This window comes from Misgurnus anguillicaudatus, chromosome 13 (genome assembly GCF_027580225.2).
Source record: "Misgurnus anguillicaudatus chromosome 13, ASM2758022v2, whole genome shotgun sequence".
In the NCBI taxonomy this organism is placed as follows: Eukaryota; Metazoa; Chordata; class Actinopteri; order Cypriniformes; family Cobitidae; genus Misgurnus; species Misgurnus anguillicaudatus.
The window spans coordinates 27,363,054-27,384,547 of NC_073349.2; the positions used below are offsets into that span (position 1 = coordinate 27,363,054).

The window sequence follows — 21,494 nt, forward strand, 5'->3', positions numbered from 1 at the left end:
CACTCACAGGTGCGAAATTGCTTACGTCAGAATTCCTCAAGTCCTACAGTAAAATCTTGTCGTGTGTGACTGCGTACGAATTATTTTCGCATAAACTCACTCGTGTCGTGTGCGAGAGCTCACGACGTTCCGACCGTCAGAATTCGCACCGTGTACGCCCAGCTTAAGCTCACGCTATTTAACGTGCACCTGCGGTTTGCGATAGCTGCGAGTTGTCCTACACACGACGCCGCGCAGTGCTTCTCGCCCGGTGTGCAACCCCCTTGAAGCACCCGGCTAGCCTTTCAAGGTATGTGCAACTGAAAACAAGTACAAAAATTAAAAGACAGTCAATGCTAATGTAAACCCTGGTTGGATAAGGATTTAAAGTTGGATATGAAGATGAAATCTGATAAAACAAAATAATTGATGTCTGTTGTTTTATATGGGCTATATACTAAACTATAAATTAGTTCATTAACTGTGAATTATGAACTAAACTAGTTCATTAAAAAATTTGTGAACTGAACTTTGAACAAGTTCATGTAGAAAGTGAACTTTCCCAACACTGATCGCGCTGGGGCATGCTTTGATTTGGTTTGGTTTGGATAGTGTGAGTGCGCCCTAAAGAAGCTGATTTTCCAGCTTGGGTCAATGTTGAAATAAAATAGTAATACCCATGAGGCATCCTCCTTTCCATAAAGAATCCAAAGAGGATTTGTTCCATGAGTTGATAAAAGCACTCGCCATTCTAATTGCACCCTCGAACCCCGATGCCACTCAATCAAAGCACGAATACTTTGCCGTAATGAACACGTTATCCCATTCGCTACATTCACAACATGTCCGTTTGCAACTTCAGCACTGTGAGGTTTATCGGGAAAAATTCTCATCAATTTAGGTTTTTCAGGATGTAAATCAGCATGCATTCAGTCTCTCCGCGTTCGTGCGGAGAGAGATAATTAAACGCACGGCCTTTCAAAATGTGTTTGGAGTTTTTCCATCACAGGTGTGGAGGGTGTCTGTCAAGAGAGGTTTGTTTCAAGTGCTTTTCAATAAGACTGAAAGCGCGTGCGCACGTTTGTGTGTGACTGACTTTTTTGTATGTTGTCCCCGCAGATATTTTTCTCAAAAGTTTCCCCGTGCCTCCAAAAGAGCTCAAGGACAGATTGTTGATTATAAGCGAAGAGGATGGCGGCCTCTCCGACGAGCACATCGCCTCTCTCAGGAGGTAAGAGTCACGTGGATACCCAACATGCCTGCCAAACTTGACACCTGCTATAGTTCATCTTTTCATAAGTGGAGAATTATCTCAAGTGGAGGTGTATGTTTTTAAGTTTTTGTGTCTGGTATGCCCATGAATGATTAAAAACATCCTACCAAGGAACTACTACGAATTATATCATTTTTGTTGTAGCCCTGCTGAAAAAAAGCAGCATCAAACCAGCATCCCTGCTGAAAAAAACAGCATACCAGCAAGACCAGCATATGTTGTGTTTTGGTGCTGGTTTGCTAGTGAACACCAGCATCAGCACCAGCATTAGCACCAGCTAAACCAGCACCAAACCAGCATTAGCACCAGCATCCCACGCTGGTCATACCAGCAAGACCAGCATATGTTGTGTTTTGGTGCTGGTATGCTGGTGACCACCAGCTAAACCAGCATAGACCAGCATTATTCCCATGCTGGTTTGATGCTGGTTTTTCAGCAGGGATGGACCAGCATGGGAATTATGCTGATCTATGCTGGTTTAGCTGGTGGTCACCAGCATACCAGCACCAAAACACAACATATGCTTGTCTTGCTGGTTTCATCAGCATGGGATGCTGGTGCTAGTGCTGGTTTAGCTGGTGCTGATGCTGGTTTGGTGCTGGTGTTCATTAGCATACCAGCACCAAAACACAACATATGCTGGTCTTGCTGGTTATATCAGCATGGGATGATGGTGCTAGTGCTGGTTTGGTGCTGGTTTAGCTGGTGCTGGTGCTGATGCTGGTTTGGTGCTGGTGTTCATTAGCATTCAGCACCAAAACACAACATATGCTGGTCTTGCTGGTTTGACCAGCATGGGATGCTGGTGCTAGTGCTGGTTTGGTGCTGGTTTAGCTGGTGCTGATGCTGGTTTGGTGCTGGTGTTCATTAGCATACCAGCACCAAAACACAACATATGCTGGTCTTGCTGGTTTGACCAGCATGGGATGCTGGTGCTAGTGCTGGTTTGGTGCTGGTTTAGCTGGTGCTGATGCTGGTGCTGATGCTGGTTTGGTGCTGGTGTTCATTAGCATACCAGCACCAAAACACAACATATGCTGGTCTTGCTGGTTTCATCAGCATGGGATGCTGGTGCTAGTGCTGGTTTGGTGCTGGTTTAGCTGGTGTTCATTAGCATACCAGCACAAAAACACAACATATGCTGGTCTTGCTGGTTTCATCAGCATGGGATGCTGGTGCTAGTGCTGGTTTGGTGCTGGTTTAGATGGTGCTGATGCTGGTGCTGATGCTGGTTTGGTGCTGGTGTTCATTAGCATACCAGCACCACAACACAACATATGCTGGTCTTGCTGGTTTGACCAGCATGGGATGCTGGTGCTAGTGCTGGTTTGGTGCTAGTGCTGATGCTGGTGATGATGCTGGTTTGGTGCTGGTGTTCATTAGCATACCAGCACCAAAACACAACATATGCTGGTCTTGCTGGTTTCATCAGCATGGGATGCTGGTGCTAGTGCTGGTTTGGTGCTGGTTTAGCTGGTGCTGGTGCTGATGCTGGTTTGGTGCTGGTGTTCATTACCATATACCAGCACCAAAACACAACATATGCTGGTCTTGCTGGTTTCATCAGCATGGGAGGCTGGTGCTAGTGCTGGTTTGGTGCTGGTTTAGCTGGTGCTGATGCTGGTTTGGTGCTGGTGTTCATTAGCATACCAGCACCAAAACACAACATATGCTGGTCTTGCTGGTTTGACCAGCATGGGATGCTGGTGCTAGTGCTGGTTTGGTGCTGGTTTAGCTGGTGCTGATGCTGGTGCTGATGCTGGTTTGGTGCTGGTGTTCATTAGCATACCAGCACCAAAACACAACATATGCTGGTCTTGCTGGTTTCATCAGCATGGGATGCTGGTGCTAGTGCTGGTTTGGTGCTGGTTTAGCTGGTGCTGGTGCTGATGCTGGTTTGGTGCTGGTGTTCATTAGCATTCAGCACCAAAACACAACATATGCTGGTCTTGCTGGTTTGACCAGCATGGGATGCTGGTGCTAGTGCTGGTTTGGTGCTGGTTTAGCTGGTGCTGATGCTGGTTTGGTGCTGGTGTTCATTAGCATACCAGCACCAAAACACAACATATGCTGGTCTTGCTGGTTTGACCAGCATGGAATGCTGGTGCTAGTGCTGGTGTGGTGCTGGTTTAGCTGGTGCTGATGCTGGTGCTGATGCTGGTTTGGTGCTGGTGTTCATTAGCATACCAGCACCAAAACACAACATATGCTGGTCTTGCTGGTTTCATCAGCATGGGATGCTGGTGCTAGTTTGGTGCTGGTTTAGCTGGTGTTCATTAGCATACCAGCACCAAAACACAACATATGCTGGTCTTGCTGGTTTGACCAGCATGGGATGCTGGTGCTAGTGCTGGTTTGGTGCTGGTTTAGCTGGTGTTCATTAGCAAACCAGCACCAAAACACAAATGCTGGTATGCTGGTTTTTCCAGCATGGAGCTTTGGAGACTTTTGGCGCTTTCTATTGCATAGTACAGCTCGGTACAGCTTGGTACGGCTCACTTTTGGAGGGGGGGTTTCGACCGTGTGCAATACCTAGTACCGGTATTCTTTTTAGTACTAATAGAGACATTAATGAGATCTCATATGAGGTTTTATTTTCTTTGTGGTATGCCTACCTAATGCATTTGTCAGACACTTTTATCTAAAGCGACTTGCAGTGCATTTAAAGTATACATTTTATCAGTATGTGTATCCCCTTGGACTCAAATCCTTTACGCTACACGAACACCTAATTCATAAAGTCTGTTTTTGTGTTACCTGGCCCTTAACAAAACAAATGAAAATACAGCAGTCCAGAAAGCCGCAGATATGTGAGAAAGCCCAAGTAATGAAGCCCACAGAGACCGGATAAAGTCACAGACAGTTCAGATTAAAGAAGGCACTACAGTCTTTCTTTAATGCTAATGTACAAGAACACATGCCAGACTCTCTTAACAGAACAGTCTCCTTATGAAACTTTCATCAGGTGTAGTTGAGTAAAGGGAAACTATTGAGTTGCCCTCAGGGATGTTTAGTCTGAAGAAATGCCTTCTTATCTACGCCCGTCTTCGGGAAACATCTTTAGATGACTGCGGCAGGCTGACCTGCATGCAGGGGACATAATCTAATGCACCTGCTGCGGGATTTATTCAGACGAATATCCAAGTGTGGCCGCATGGGCTTCTGAATACAATCTTAATCGAGTCATTTCCAGCAGAAGCTGCAATATTAATGGAAGGTGGCTGTAGTTTCTCTAGTGAAACATCCATGGGCTCATGAAATAGTCAGTGTGGTATGGATTCGAAACACGCTAAAACAACATGAACAAAGGTCCATTTTGGGTTCAGACTGGATGGAAGCATCGGCTACCTGGGCACTTTATATAACCTGACTGCAGCTTGGCTTTTAATCAAGTCTTGCTCCTCAGACCATTGGAAATCAGAGTAGCGTGCCTATTTTTCAGACAGATAGATGAAGGGATAAAAAAAGAGGAGGCAATCTCAGAGGAGACAAACAATCAAGCTGTTAAAAAAAAAGGATGAGGTTGTGCGACATCTCTTTAAAATCATGCATGCTTAAAACGCTCAGCATTTATAAGCAGAGAACCCTTGTAAAGATAAATTAGGGCAGGCAATTCTGTGCCCGGCTATGACTTTTATTTTCTGTCCTGCACAGGTACGTGCCTACAGCGGATGACATTGAGATGTATAAATCATATAAAGGAGATGTGACTGAACTGCACATGGTGGATCAGTACATGCTGGAGGTAAAGCTCTAGACTCAGACTGTTTTCACACTCGAATTCATTCACTTCTGTAATAATGCTGATAACAATCATCACATGACAGACATAATGTTAATGATCTGACAAACACGTTACCTTTTTCAAAATGCAAATGGTTAGGGAATTGCTTTTTATTTTATGGGAATAGACGTTGCATGTGTGATTCATTAAATCACGCAGTTTTTCCATGCTTAACCTCAGGGATGTGATTTTCACAATTGAAAATCTTGTCATTGCACAGTGCATAATAATTTAAATATTTCGGTAATGTGTTTTTGATGATACAGAGGCAAACTGTTGCATGTACTGTAAAGCGTGAATCTCGCAAAAGCTGTCATGAACAATGTCCAGATTTTAGTTTAACCCCATAAAAAACCAAGGCAAAAATTAAGAAATTATGTTTTTGTAAAGAAGCTGAGTCTGTAAAGTTTTTATTGACTTACATTTTCCTGACAATTTTCATAAAAGATAACTTTTATGTTTTACCCTCCAAATTTTCATCACAGAAATTTGTGTGAATTAAAAAGTGTAAATTACTTTTATTAACACCACCAGATTTTAAACAGTGTAAACATCCACATTTATAAATCCACAAAAATAGTTTTAAATTATTACAAAATAAACAAAAAATGGTCAAAAATATATTTGCTGAAATATATATGGAAATATGTTTACAAAAATATATTTGTCATCAATCTATTTTTTTGGCCATTTTTTAAATAAATTTTAAAAATGGAACTATTTTAAAGCATTTATATTCGTGTTGCATTGGATTTTTTTTTTTTAACAAATCTATAAACATAACAGGTTTGAAAAGGTTCAAATTAAATATATTTTCAACTGCAAAAATATGCTTTATAAACTTTTAATGTAATAAAATGTTATAAACTTTTATAATTTGCCAGGAAAATACAGTGTAAATTTTCAAATTCAAAAATATATTTAATTTAGCTTTACTTTTATATTTAGCATATATTTAAAACATATTTTTGGCCAAATAAATTTATCTTAATGGTCCTAAAATACCTTTTAGCATGGTTTTATTATAGTAAAAGTCTAGTAAACAGATTTATTTTACTACTTAAAAAAGTCTTGTGAAATGTTCCCTTTAAAACAGTGGTCTTCACTATTTTTTTCATGAGAGCCACACTGACATGTCAGGGTCAATAGGAGAGCCGCCTTTACCACAAAGTATCAAAAGTTAAATCCAGTCATAAAAAGCATGTCTGCTTATCAATCTGTCAATCTGTTGCAATGTAATAAATACAAGGGCAAATCATTCTTTATCATTAACAGTCAAATTTATAACTGAGACAATGTGATTTCCCTTAATGACAAAAACAGGATTTTAATGCTAAGCATTCTTATAATATGCTTATGCAGTGCCCCCCAAACCACCAGGGGGCCACCTTTCTCGTTATTTCATGTGGCGCTGCACAGAACGGTTGGCGAATGGCGAGTGACCATTACTGTGCGCGAGAGCAATTCGAAAGCATAACAAGCAGTCTTATCTCACGGTACTTTGATGTCATATGACGATCGGTCTGTGCAAGCGCTGCATGCGGTTGAACAGGCTTCTCGACGTGCATCTTGATCTAATAGGTAGGTTTTCTAACAAAGTTAGCGTCCGGAGCAAAAAAGACAGAAAAAGCGCATGCCTGCATGATCATATCACTGTATTATTTACAGCCATGCGAGCCACAAATTAAAGCTTGCCGAGCCGCATGCGGCTCGCGAGCCGCGCAATGAAGAACACTGCTTTAAAATATGATTACTGAAACAAAACCATGATTCATTTGTGGTAACCAATGTTTAACTATAGTACCTATTTAAACTGTAGTTTTGTTTTATTTGCAATAAAGCCATGGTAAGATTTTCTTAATAACATTTAGGGACAATTTCCCTGACAGGGTTTCGATTAATCCAGGACTAGGCCTTAGTTATATTAGGACATTTAAGTAGTTTTTACAAACATACCTTACACAAATTAATACTGGTGTGCATCTTGTGACAAAGCAATGGCACTGATTTATTTTAAAATCATTTTAGTCTAGGACTAGGATAAGCCCTGTCTGAGAAACAGGCCCATAATCTTTATTATAATAATTTTTGCCCTTTTTTATGCACATTTACATGTAAAAATTCTTTGATTCTTGAATTTGGAGTTAAAAGTAATTTTTAGTGAGACTCACACGTATGTATCAATGTGTTGCCTCACATTTCTGTGACGTTTTGCTGATCGTCTTACGATGCAACACTTCTTCCTCAGATGTGTCACATCCCAAACCTCAGCGCACAGCTGGATCTGCTGCTCATGTTGAGAGAACTTCCCATCTGTATGGAGGACCTCACACCGGTCAGAGTCACATTACAAACACCTCATATGCACCTGTCACTCACACTCACGTCAGGCTGACGGTTTCATTCACTTTTAATCTGTCAACTCATTCTCACCGATAGCACATATTTAGAATATGCCACCCAACAGAAAGAGCATTTACTTCAGAAGATACAAGAAAGCGGCACTTGGATTAACTTATTATTTATTTAGCATTAAAGATAAGCAGCATATTAATTTGCATGGTTGCATATGAGACAGATTGTGTGTGTATGTGCGATGGCATTTGTTTTGTAGTTAGCACCGCAGCGCAATGATGATTATGATTGACAGAGTAGGAAAATTAAAAGTTTGGTTGTGGGAAAACACAATCTTATGATGTCGAGTCTCTTGGTACTGGAGGTGGGTGTAGGGGATATCAGCATAGACATAGAAAAAATAAGAATAAAAAACACATCTGGGTAATTCTCATGAAATCCAGATTTAGAAGGTGTCCAGCATCAGAATTTTTAAAAAGCCCTTGAAGTCAATTTTTTTGCACATACACTGCAAATATTATTTTAAAGAATTTTTTTTTAGTATTTGTGTCTTGTTTTCAGTAAAAATATCTAAAAATTCTTAAATTAAGATTGATGAGCAAAATGACCCAAGAAAATAAGTCTAGTTTATAGACCAAAAATATCAAATTTAAGTGATTTTGTACATTAAACAAGCAAAACATCTGCCAATGGGGTAAGCAAATTTTTCTTGAATTTAGTGTTTAAGAAAAATGTTCCAGATTTTTTTTGCTTACTCCATTGGCAGATCCCTCGCCCGTTCTATGCACAAAATCACTTAAATTTGATATTTTTGGTCTAAAAACTAGACTTATTTTCTTGGGTCGTTTTGATCTTCAAGAAAAAGCAACTTAATTTAAGAATTTTTATATATTTTTACTGAAAACAAAACAAAAATACTAAGATTTTTTTTCTTGAAAATCATTTTTTGCAATGTATAAGATTATGGTCAGAACTTACTGTAACCATTATTTTTAGAGGATTTAAAAAATATTTCCTATAAAATCTTTACATTTTTTAGATTATCATTATCAAAAATGATCATTACCGCAACATGATGAAATATATGCATTTACAAACTTGTTTCGGTAATGACAACTAAAAAGTTGTCTAGGTACTATGACAAAGAAAATTTTATCTGGAGAGAAAAAATAAGAACTGCTTACCTGGTAGCCATCTTGAGTGTCACAATCAATTATGTCCCTTCCAACATTTTTTAAAATGTTAGTTTCTTAAGGGCTTAAACAATGATTGAAAATTGTTGCGGAGGATGAGAAAATTGGTCTTGGACACATTTATATTCCTTTTTTTTTGTCTCTACATTTACCAATGATCACCAAAAACCACATGTTTGTTTACTGTAAATGTTTATAGTATAACATCCACTGAAACTTTTTATTTTTTAGATTTTTTAATTATAAATATTTCCATGTCAAAGAACCCAAATCCAGTCATGGACACGTTGCGGTAATGAAAATTTCCCCCTTAAATGTGGAAAAAACAACAAAATTGGTTTGTATGATGTCATTTGAAATCATGTGCAAAATAGTACACGAAGAGATGTTTGTAACTGTGTGCTTATTATTTTGATAGCATTTACTTTTATTATCAAAATGTTTCATGACACCTCATGAAGTCTAATTTCGCGAGAATCACCCATCTACTACTGCGAAAAATCATCTCGGCAGACAGTAGGTGCATGAAAGAAAAAAGCGAAATGGACCTCAGAAAAGAAGATCATGCATTAATACACAGGAGCTCCAAGTCTGAGCACTTATAAAGGGCTGAGGGGTTTTCTAATGGTAAATTTCCCTCAAACTCTGGAAGTCATTTATTAGTAAGAGCAAGGTAGTGCCTGGCTGGAGACGTAGCCCGAAAAGGCTTTTTCTACCTGAAAGGCTCAAATCCCTCTTGTACTTTAAGTTCACCTCGAAACTTTGTTTTCATTGGACTCCCTCTATAACCGCCTGGCCCCGCACCATTAAATACATTTCTCTAAGATGTTGAGCTCTCTGAAATCCCTCTAATGAATGAAAGCACGGTCTTAAGGGCTATCTTGAGAAGCTGCCGTGGATGAACTTGATGAAACCTGGCGGTCCGGGGCTGGAGGTTACAGGCAGTAAATCCGAAGGTCGGGGTCAGGGAGGTATAGTCATTTTTCGGAGGTTATATGGCGCGGGAAATACACTTGACTCTGCATATGGATGTCAGGAAGGGCTTTCGCCTCAGGGGACTGACAGCTATTCAGCAGATTTTGTTGTACTGTCCACCTTTATTTCCTTAGGGGTGTCACAAACTGATGTCAAAATAAAGATGCTATAGAAGCAGTAGTCATTTTTAGCTGTTCAGACTTGTGTGTATGTGTATACTAAGAATTTGAAAGGTCTAAAATGTTAAAAGTTCAGAGCGCTATTTGCATATTGCAAAATCACAGTCATTACAGGTCATTACATGCACAACATGCACAAAAAAGACCAAATATGCAAATAAGTGTTTTGATTTTTTTGCTTTAAAAGAGCATCTGGATGAAGATGTATTTAATTGTCACTCAGTATGAAAGGCACTTCATTGCTAAGTGCACCCTCAGCAAGAACCCATGGTTGGTGTTTTTCTACGTATCCCATTAAATCCATGGGATTTCAGACATGGTTGACTTTTTAAACCCCAAACATTAAGATGGATTTACCCATCGTGTGAGAGGCTGGGTGCAAGGGTGGAAAATTGGTCTGGCTTAGATTGGGAATGCTGGAGAATCTCTAGGTGTGTTGTGCTTTGTCTTCAAGACATCTGACGAATGCTAACACTTTGTGGCAGGATGGGCTCTTACTAAAAAGTGCCTACAGTGTTTGAACGGTATTAAACTGAAGGGTGTTAAACTATAAGCCCCCTTCAGACAGCCAGCAATCAGCAGTAGCAGAGCGACGCAATCTCACTAACTTCAATGAAAACCGGGCGACCCCCGGCAGCACGAGCAAAAGTGACCATTGGCGGCCGTATGGGCGTGCCCAGTGACGCGAGAAAGTTAAGAAAAGTTTAACTTTATGCAAATGTCGAGCGAATTTCGGGAGCGACTACCAATGAGAACGAAGCACGTCATCCTTCTCTCGTCAGTTACTGGCGTGGATGGTACTCGTTTGTTTATGACAAGCAGATTGAAAAACGACTCATTGAAAGAGACGGACGACACACAGTGATAACATCGCTGGCTGTCTGAATGCGGCTTAAAATGTAACTAACAGTCGTTTATAGTTTTCGAAAGATGATTGTCTGGTTTCTATAACGTAACCCTTACAAAAGCCACATGTGATGCATGAAAATGTTCAATGTAAAAACCACAAACATCCTGAAAAGTTAATCCAAAATATTTTGACTGCCCCCTGGTGGCTGGCTGCATTATTATATACCCAGTCCTCCATGTGAGGGTCAATGACGTGACGTTAATTATTTTGTGTCCGTATGGTTCAATTAAATGTAAAAGGGTTAACATTTTTAAAGTAAATTTGCAGATTACTTGCATACATTATCTTATTTGAGGACCAAGTCTAAAATACCTGGTTTTATTTCATTTTGAAAGAATATTTGGGGGATAATTGCAAAAATGTCAATGTGGTGTAACCGGTCTGTGTCAATTGTTTTAACTAGTATTTTAAAAAAATATATAAATATATTCATAAAAAAGTGGAATAAAATATAATCATCTACTTTAGTGTAATATGATATTTTTACATACATTTGTACATCATTTCTCAAAGATTATTAAGAAAACAGAGCTGTTTTTCAGCATATGTCAAGGCAAAAATTACAAAAAATGCATTAAAATTTAGAAATAACTAATGAAATTATATATTTTTTTAAATGTTCTTGATGATGATTATGTCTATACTGAGCCCCTAAAGTGACATTGGAGTAAAAAAAAGTTAAGTTTAGTTTCATGTGCTGACGTGAAACTTTCATGTGCTCACGCAAAACCTTTATGTGCAGAATTTTTTTTGAAAGTTTAGTTTCGCTTACTCACGTGAAACTATTGCGTGCGCACGTGAAAGTAACATTAAAAAAACAAAAGTTTCACGTGCGCATGCAATAGTTTCACGTGCGCACGCGATAGTTTCACATGAGCATGCAAAACTAAACTTTATTTAATTTTTGCTCCATGTTAAGGGCTCCGTATGTTTACATGCCATCAAGGTGGATAAAATATTTAATATTTCTCATTCTTTTGCGTAATTGGCGGTTACACCATTTGACATTTTCAGGTCAGTCTTAGCTTTCATCAAAATGGTGCAAATATAATTTTTTATTGCATAAAATTAACATAAATACACTACAATACATAAATGTGCATTGAAATAAACCTGATGCATGCTTTTAAAACAAGTTTTTTTTAAAAGAGTTTTGAATTTCTCATCGTGCCAAACCGTTTTTGTCACTGACCCGTGAACGAGTGGTACGTGTACCAAACTTAAATATCAGATTACACTTCAAATACATTTATTTCTGTGTTTTTGTTAGTTATTTCTGTATTTTTGCTTATCATGTTGATCTACTTTTAAGTGTTCGTATGTCTTATAAGTTTAGTTTTAGTTAGTTATAAGATGCTATTAAAAGGGGTGTGGCAACTTGATGTGTGTGTTTGTGATTAGTTAAACCAAAAAATGTGTGGTCCCTACACTGTAAAAATACTTTGCTCCCTTGTCAACAGAGATGAGTTGTCACAACTTATAAAATATAGTTGAGAAAAGTCAACTTAATTTTATAAGTTATAACAACTCACCTGTAGTCAAGATAAATAATAGCAAGTTGGAATGACTTGTAAATCCGAGTTGATTCAACAAAATTTTTTTAAGGCAGCAACGTATTTTTTACAGTGTAGATACCGCATCTAAATCTCACGATAACTACTACGCAGAATTTGGGTCCAGATGATATTGGTGCAGTGGCCATTTTGTAGATATTTTTGCTTCATATTTTTTACAATGGAAGTGTACTGGGACACGTTGTACACCTTTTTACAGTCATGGTATAACCATATAGGATGTGGTCACATATCACCAAGTTTCACGTGATTACATGCGCTTCACATGGGAATTGGGATTCACATGAAACTGTACCCAAACCATGATATTGTGCTTTTGTACTTGTAAAAGTCATATGGCATTTTGTAAGGAAACGACTAACAGAGGTTTGTTTAATGTCATTAAGCAGTGGTTAGGATTTAATCTAATCTTATATGAGGCATTGAAGGTAATGGATTGAGACCAAATGGAAGTCTGAAGGTTGGGGTCACTTGTGCATACAGTATAATGCTGATGCTACTACTAGATTATAGATGTTATGTCAAGCAGTATGTAAGGACCTATTAAATACTATATCTACCCTTTTTTTACTTTGGGGCTCTGTATATAAGATTGAAGAGATGGAAAATAACTAGCAGCGTAAACAGCTTTAGCAATTAATGCTAGTGTCTCATAATACCTCAACCTGTTTATCTTGACTAAATCACATGGGCTTTCCCATAAGAGAACCGTCAGGATGTTACTTGTGGTATTATTAAGAATATAAATGAGACACCTACATGAATACGGTGCGTCTAATTTAGTAAAGATAATTGGAAATAATACAATGGTGATCCGCAGAGAGAATTACAAGTTTGCATTTCATCAGTCTAAATGTAATGTTTTATTAACAAACATTGTGATACTATAAATACATCATTTAAATAAATTAATAAAAAACAAAACATATGAAGACAATAACTAAGAGATCATAAAAGTACAAGAACAAAATTGCAACAAACAGGGTAAAAGAGGCATGAAACAAATGATATAAAGTATGATGTGATTCAACTTTTTTGTCAGCCGACCCCCCTTGACCTAAATTATTTTCTTGAAGTAGGGATGAGCGGGGCACAAACTAACGCGGGGTTAATTGTAACGCAGCTACTTTACATATTTCTACAGGGCCAAGAAATCTGTGCTTTTGGTAATTTTCTCTTACTGTCAAAATATCTCCTGTGAAATTGTGAAAAGTTTTGATGTGTTTTGGTTAAGATATTCAATTCAATTCAATTTTATTTATATAGCGCTTTTCACAATTTGGTAATTGTATCAAAGCAGCTTTACATAATAGATGCAGTGAAAAGCACAGAAAATCGACAGATAGCACAACATAATACACGATAGCACAAGCAGCTAAATTTGCTGCGGCTATAAATCAACATTATAAGCGAACGTATTACTAATGTAACATATAGAAGTTAAACCCAAAAAGGCTGCCTCCCCGGGTTGAAAACCCCCCTAGGAGAAAAAAAACCCCGGATTTTAAGCCGGGGAAGTAAAAAAAAAGTCCTAGGAGGGAAAAACCCTTGGGAGTGTCTCATTGTCCTCGGGATCAAGGACGAGACAGGGAGAGAGACACAAAATCTTATTAGCGTAGGGGCCGTTCACATGAAAAGCAAGTGTAACACAGTGATGCGGTTTTAGTCAGCTCGGTTCCGGACAGGCTAACTATTGCTGGTTAAGTGTATTACATATAGTTGATGATTTTTCAAAATTTGTGGGCCCAGGGCGAGTCTATGTATGGGGCCCCCCATATGAGCTTTAAAACAGAAACTCGTTTGACTATTTTGAACAAAGAGTGATTTTCAATAAAAATTTTGTGCATCAGAAAGCTGTGCTGTGGATGTTAAAGGTTCTTCACTGACAAATAATCTTTTAGGAACCTTAAATTAAAAGATTAAAAGTGCATGCGTTTGTCCGAAGCAATTGACAGTACAACTTAAAGCTACAAATCCCAATGGTACAAACCCTAAGCTGGACGTCTTTTTGACGTATGATGAGCTTAATTATGTCTAGCAATATATTACCAGTAATAGTTGAACCCCTTAACCCCTGATCCATCAAGAGGTGTCAATATCAGCAGGGAGATCACAGAAAAAACTTAAGTGCATGTGAGATGTAGGGTAAGTTTGCGGGTGTATTAGTCGGAGTTGACGTGCTTTGGCGTTTGTCTTACAGCTGATTAACCAGAAGATCCGCATGTGCCAGCAGTTTGTGTCCTGCGAGTCATTTGTCAACGTGTTGGAGCATCTCCTGACTGTGGGCAATTACCTCAACCAGAACGCAGGCAAAGACAGGGCCAAGGGATTTCGCCTTTCATCTTTAACAAAGGTAAGGGCCGAATCCGACTGGGAAATGACCCCGAGATGGCATAGAGGAACGGATGATAAAAAGTTTCATTGGCATAGGGGACAAATATCTGCCTTTTTTATTTCTTTACATCTTATATGTCTCAATCATCTGGTTTTATTCCTCTAGTCACTGTTTTGGTCAGAGTTTGTATCAGTTTTAAGTAACTAGTTTATAGCAACAATTGTGCTACCTTAACATTTTTCAGTAGCGTGATAGACTGGTAAAAAATGATTCATTCAATTTACTCAATTTTTTTAAGGTAAGTGGTCGCAATCAATTTATTTAAGCTACATTTAAACAAACGTTTTTTGTTTTGTCTTTCTATAAAAAAAATTTTGTTTAAATGTAGCTTAAATAAATTGATTGCGACCACTTACCTTAAAAAAATGGAGTAAATTGAATGAATAATTTTTTCAGTGTAGTAGCAAAATAATGTTTTTTTGCATTTCACATGTTACAAAAGCTTGTGACTGAAATACAAATTTTATTAACCAGTATTTTTGTATTGTTTTCCTGAAATAAGTTAATTTATAGTAAATTTAGTATTTACTTGAGTAAACTGTGGTAAATTGCAGTATACTGGGAAAAAATGATTCATTCAATTTACTCAATTTTTTAAGGTAAGTGGTCGCAATCAATTTATTTAAGCTACTGTAATAGTTGCTTGTGGGTGTTCTCGGGGCTTAAAACTAAATATAACTTTAGGAATATATCAATAAAACCCTCGGACACGGACAAGTTCTTCTTTACCCCCTTTTTTTTTACTTTCCTCCTTACTCTACGTCTCCCCCTCGTCATAATAAAAGTCCTCACAACAACATCCACTTTAACACAAGTATGTACTAAATTAACATTGAGATATTCAAATATAACATCAGAATTAACATTCAGATATTCAAATATAACATCAGCATTAATCTTTTAATGTAGTGTGCTATACTTTTAACTTTTACACTTTTAACTCTTATACTTTTAACTCTTACACTACATGTAAACAAAAAAATTAGATAATACAAAACAAAACAAAAAACGTTTGTTTACATGTAGCTTAAATAAATTGATTGCGACCACTTACCTTAGAAAAATTGAGTAAATTGAATGAATAAATTTTTTTAACCTGACTAGACCCAAATGTAAATGGCACCGACGTGTCTGCTGCACTGAAAAAATTATTCATTCAATTTACTCAAATTTTTTAAGGTAAATGGTCACAATCAATTTATTTAAGCTACATATAAACAAAATTTTTTTAATAAAACAAAACAAAACAAAAAACATTTGTTTACATGTAGCTTAAATAAATTGATTGCGACCACTTACCTTAGAAAAATTGAGTAAATTGAATGAATACATTTTTTTAACCTGACTAGACCCAAATGTAAATGGCACCGACGTGTCTGCTGCACTGAAAAAAATTATTCATTCAATTTACTCAAATTTTTTAAGGTAAATGGTCACAATCAATTTATTTAAGCTACATATAAACAATTTTTTTTTAATAAAACAAAACAAAACAAAAAACTTTTGTTTAAATGTAGCTTAAATAAATTGATTGCGACCACTTACCTTAAAAAATTAAGTAAATTGAATGAATCTTTTTTTTCAGTGCAGCGTACATTTTTTAACCCGACTGGACCCAAATGTAAATGGCACTGACGTGTCTGCTGCACTGAAAACAATTATTTATTAAATTTACTCATTTTTTAGGGTAAGTGTTTGCAATCAATTTGTTTAAGCTACATATACTTAAAAAATAAAGTAAATTGAATGAATAAATTTTTTTCAGTGCAGCAGACACGTCGGTGCCATTTATAGTTGGGTCCAGTCAGGTTAAAAAGAAATTTGCACTGCGCACTGAAAAAAAAGATTCAATTTAGATGGTTGCAATGAATTTAAACAAAAAAAATGTGAAAAATAAAATAAAAACTTTTGTTTAAATTTAGCTTAAATAAATTGATTGCGACCACTTCCCTAAAAAAAAAAATTTAGTAAATTAAATTAATAATTTTTTTTCAGTATACTGCAACTTACCACAGTTTACTCAAATAAATACTAAATTTACTATAAATTAACTAATTTCAGGAAAACAATACAAAAATACTGGTTAATAAAATATTTTTTTTCGTGCACACACGAATGTCGAGACCTGATGGTGCTAATATTATACCCGACTCATGTCTGAGGCACACGTGAAAGTTTTAGACCCAAACCCGCTTTCTGATCTAAGTGGACCCGTGAAGACCTCTACTCGCACTGTGTGTCCCATATTAGGGCGTTAATGCGTTTTTTTTATAATGTTAAATTAATTGTTCAATTTATTTGCAAGAAAAACATCAATTCATCTGCTTTTAGTGAGGTGATGAACATGTAGCCTAGAGATGCACCCATTCTCTATTTATCTTTTTATTACAAATAAGTCAATGCACATTCTAGTTATTAGCTCACCCTGTTAGTTCATGATTGAAAATGTGACCAAAAACAAAAGCTATTAAATATAATCATTAAAAATGAAAATGATAATGTTAAAAAACCTTATTGTAAAGTGTCCCAAAACTGAAATCACTATTAAGTCTCCTAAACTATTAAAGATTAGCCACTTAATTTTTCTCTATTGGTTTGTATCATTCGCCCTGTCACCCATCCTGACATAAACACATTTCGTAAAGCTACAATACACAAAATAGCTTGTATAGACAGAAGCATTTGCCTTTTTGAAGCCTAAAAATAACCAGAATGCATCCAATGAATGTTTGCTCAGCACTTAGATACAGACATAATCCTAAATCTCCCAGAGAGGAACCCCAAGTAGTGCACAGAGCGGTCCGGCACATTCATACTTCATCACTTTCAAAAGAGCACACAGTTCTGTTCATTTCTTTGTCAGGTCTCCATGGCGACAACACAGGGGTGGTGTGTTCAGATGCCTCATTAACTTAAAAGAAAGTCATTCTGCTTATCGTGCAAGTGCCCTGAAATCTCTCTACCTAGCAAGCAGCTTTCCGGCACCCTGGCCTAAAAAAATCAATACACGTTACCGTTGTGTTACTAATGATTCAGTGAGTTGCAAAAAATGTCAAAACAAATGCCCATGTTGCCACTTGGCTAATGAATTAGGATGCAGGAACAGCAGCTCATAGCCAAGAGGAACTAAGATAAATTTAAAGGTAGCGTTGAGGTGTCATGTGCAATTTGTGAAGCTGATAAAGTCGAATGTGACAAGGAAAAGCTTGTGGTTTGCCAACTGCCATAAAACACAAAAGAAGAAAAGTTTATAAAGGAACTGCCTTAATTCTAAGTGGCATTGATTCAACAAGGTGCTGAAAGCATTCTTTAGAAATGTTGGCCCATATTGATAGGATAGCATCTTGCAGTTGATGGAGATTTGTGGGATGCACATCCAGGGCACGAAGCTCCCGTTCCACCACATCCCAAAGATGCTCTATTGGGTTGAGATCTGGTGACTGTGGGGGCCATTTTAGTACAGTGAACTCATTGTCATGTTCAAGAAAACAATTTGAAATGATTCGAGCTTTGTGACATGGTGCATTATCCTGCTGGAAGTAGCCATCAGAGGATGGGTACATGGTGGTCATAAAGGGATGGACATGGTCAAAAACAATGCTTAGGTAGGCCGTGGCATTTAAACGATGCCCAATTGTCACTAAGGGGCCTAAAGGGTGCCAAGAAAACATCCCCCACACCATTACACCACCACCACCAGGATGCACAGTGGTAACAAGGCATGATGGATCCATGTTCTCATTCAGTTTACACCAAATTCTGACTCCACCATCTAAATGTCTCAGCAGAAATTGAGAATCATCAGATCAGGCAACATTTTTCCAGTCTTCAACTGTCCAATTTTGTAGCCTCTTTTTCCTATTTGTAGTGGATATGAGTGGTACCCAGTGGGGTCTTCTGCAGTTGTGGCCCATCCGCCTCAAGGTTGTGCGTGTTGTGGCTTCACAAATGCTTTGCTGCATACCTCGGTTGTAACGAGTGGTTATTTCAGTCAAAGTTGCTCTTCTATCAGCTTGAATCAGTCGGCCCATTCTCATCTGACCTCTAGCATCAACAAGGCATTATTGCACACAGGACTGCCACATACTGGATGCTTTTCCCTTTTCACACCATTCTTTGTAAACCCCAGAAATGGTTGTGCGTGAAAATCCCAGTAACTGAGTGAAATACTCAGACCGGCCTGTCTGGCACCAACAACCATGCCATGCTCAAAATGGCTTACATCACATTTCTTTCCCATTCTGACATTCAGTTTGGAGTTCAGGAGATGGTCTTGACCAGGACCACACCCCTAAATGCATTGAAGCAACTGCCATGTGATTGGTTGATTAGATAATTGCATTAATGAGAAATTGAACAGGTGTTCCCAATAATCCTTTAGTGTACAGCATTTTTATAAAGTGTTACCCTCTTTCCTTAATGATATTGACTTTGTTTCAGATTTCCTAAAATTCATTAGGAGACAGATAGAACAGTAATTGTTGTTACACAGTAAGAGCATTGAAATGCATAACTAAGATTATTAGCTATTTTATAAAATTTTCAGATTTATAACAGATGGTATCCTGGCAAATTTGAGCAAAGATATTGAGAGAGTCACCAGATATTAGGGGTCTCTTCTCTGGAGGAGAATCTGAGAGACAGGAGACTTAAAGCAAAATCGTAATTTATGTAGTGTTGTAATGGGAAGGATTCGAAATGGTAAACAACAAAGTATGCATACTCCTTAATGCAGCAGCCATCCAGGTTTTATCCCCATGTGCAGCAGAAATTGACACATTGGCTTTACGTCTACATTTATTACCATAAAGAACACATCCAGGGAGCTTGACAGAGACTCGCTCTGGTTCTCTATAGACCTCTTCAGATGCAGATCTGAAAATGATCATTCTGCTAAATGCAAAATGCTTTGTGACATTAGCTCTCACTTTACACAATGCAATTCAGATAGAAGGATTTAGCACTTACAGTACTAATTATGATTTGTTTAATTATGTGAAATGTTTTGAATTAGCAGCTACGGTGTATGTGCAACTCGCAATACATGATAGACTTTATACTGCGATGGTGCATGGTTAATAATAGAGCACAACCTTGGAGATCCTTTGTGGGAAAATGTTTAGCCATTTTTTACATGTATACAAAAGAGGTGCACTTCAGTACAAGGACAACAACAACTGCCATTTTTAGTTCGTGGTAATAGTTTTGAGTTTGTCAAACCTTCCTCATCCTGCGGCCTTGGACACGTTATTGGTATTCACAGTGTGGACTGCTTGCTTGAAAGATAAATATTTGCTTGCCTGCTTTACTGCATTTAACTCCCCTTCGGTCAGATGGGATATTTGTTCAGGCATGTGCGACTCTTTCTTCGAGCACCGGCATTGAACACTTACTCAAGCATGCTTATTGTTTCTGTCTGATCTTTTTGTAGGTCTCTCAGCTGCGTGGGAACAATCGAAAGTTCACCTTGCTGCACGCCCTGGTGGAACAGATCATGTTGCAAGAACCGAGCCTGGCCACCTTTTTCCATGAGCTTGCAGAATTCGAGACGGTTTCTGGGGGTACTCCTATCAAAATTTTATTGAAAGTGAAGATGCAAGTGATGTTTTAGGGCTGATTTGATTGAATGCCTTCTGATTGTGTGTTTTTGTGCTTTTCCTGCAGCCTCGGTTAAAGGCCTGACAGCGGAGGTGGATGGTACGTGGACGACTTTTCTGATTTGTATTGTTTATAGATCTTGCTTAAGAGAAAGTGATGCCACTTTTGCTGTCTGAACATTACCCTGCAATGTTACGTTCAAACATTTTCACCTTTAAAATCAGGGTTCCCACGGGTTCTTGAAATCCTTGAAAGTTTGTGAATCTGGGGGAAAAAATTCAAGGACCTGGAAAGTTTTTGAAAATATATACATACATAGATACAGGTTATTGAAAGTGCTTGAATTTATTTTATGCAAGAATTTTTCTGAAAAAAATCCATATTATTCCTTGTGTAGTGTAGGATAATATCATAAAAATGTTAGACTTTTTAAGCACACGTGCTAAACTGTTCGCTTTTAATGCTTATATCTTCTGTATGCGAATGTTGATTCATACCAAAATGTTTTTTTGCATAGTTCTGTTTGACACGTGAAAACGTCTCGGGTTGCGAATGTAACTGTTGTTCCCTGAGAAGGGAACGAGACGTTGCGTCTCCCTTGCCATACTTCCTGCATCCCTGTAACGCCGTCTTTGGTAAAATTTCAGATAGCGATATACTTCCTCTCCCGTGTCACCCTGTCTTTGTTGTTAAGCCTCACCATTGGTTGAGTTTGATATACACATTCAGACGCACTTACCCCTGGAGGCGTCTCCAAAGTGTCACCGCAGTGACGCAGCGCGAGTTCCCTCTAAAGGGAACTGTAACAATGTATCTTAAAAGGTAACACGATGTAACCTTGCTCTCACTTGAAATGTGTCCCCACATTTAGTCCTTGAATTTGAGGGTATTGGACCTGGAAAGTCCTTGAAAGGTCGTTGAATTTGAAGTTAACTAATGGGTGGGAACCCTGTAAAATAAAAGGTTCCTTATGATGAGGAACAATTTTGGCAGGAGAACCTTAAACATCTGAATAACCTTTCTGTTTTCACACAAAAGTTACAGGGGTCTCCAAAAAGGTCTCCAACCTTTTTGTCTACCATAATGGATAAAACAATCTGGAGAGCTACTTTTTTATAGTCTACTCAAAACTTTTTTGTTTTACTTATTGACATGTTTTATCATTGTTTAAAATGTCAACATACATAAAAGAACCTAAGCTAATATAAAAAACAAGTAATAAATAAATATTAAAATTGAGGCTATTAATAGAATGTGCTTTTAGACTCGGGTTGCCAGC

The 21,494-nt window shown here is 37.8% G+C and overlaps 1 protein-coding gene across 3 annotated transcripts in view; it reads left to right on the top strand.

The window, feature by feature from the left end:
- Window positions 1–21,494, top strand: part of LOC129431128 (uncharacterized) — a 48,492-nt gene that overhangs the window by 18,041 nt on the left and 8,957 nt on the right. For all 3 annotated transcript variants that reach the window (XM_055188861.2, XM_055188862.2, XM_055188863.2), the window contains exons 10-15: window positions 1,099–1,210; window positions 4,907–4,997; window positions 7,285–7,371; window positions 14,423–14,575; window positions 20,049–20,178; window positions 20,282–20,314. In XM_055188861.2, the coding sequence (XP_055044836.2) occupies window positions 1,099–1,210; window positions 4,907–4,997; window positions 7,285–7,371; window positions 14,423–14,575; window positions 20,049–20,178; window positions 20,282–20,314 (606 nt within the window). The remainder of the gene's footprint in view (window positions 1–1,098; window positions 1,211–4,906; window positions 4,998–7,284; window positions 7,372–14,422; window positions 14,576–20,048; window positions 20,179–20,281; window positions 20,315–21,494) is intronic.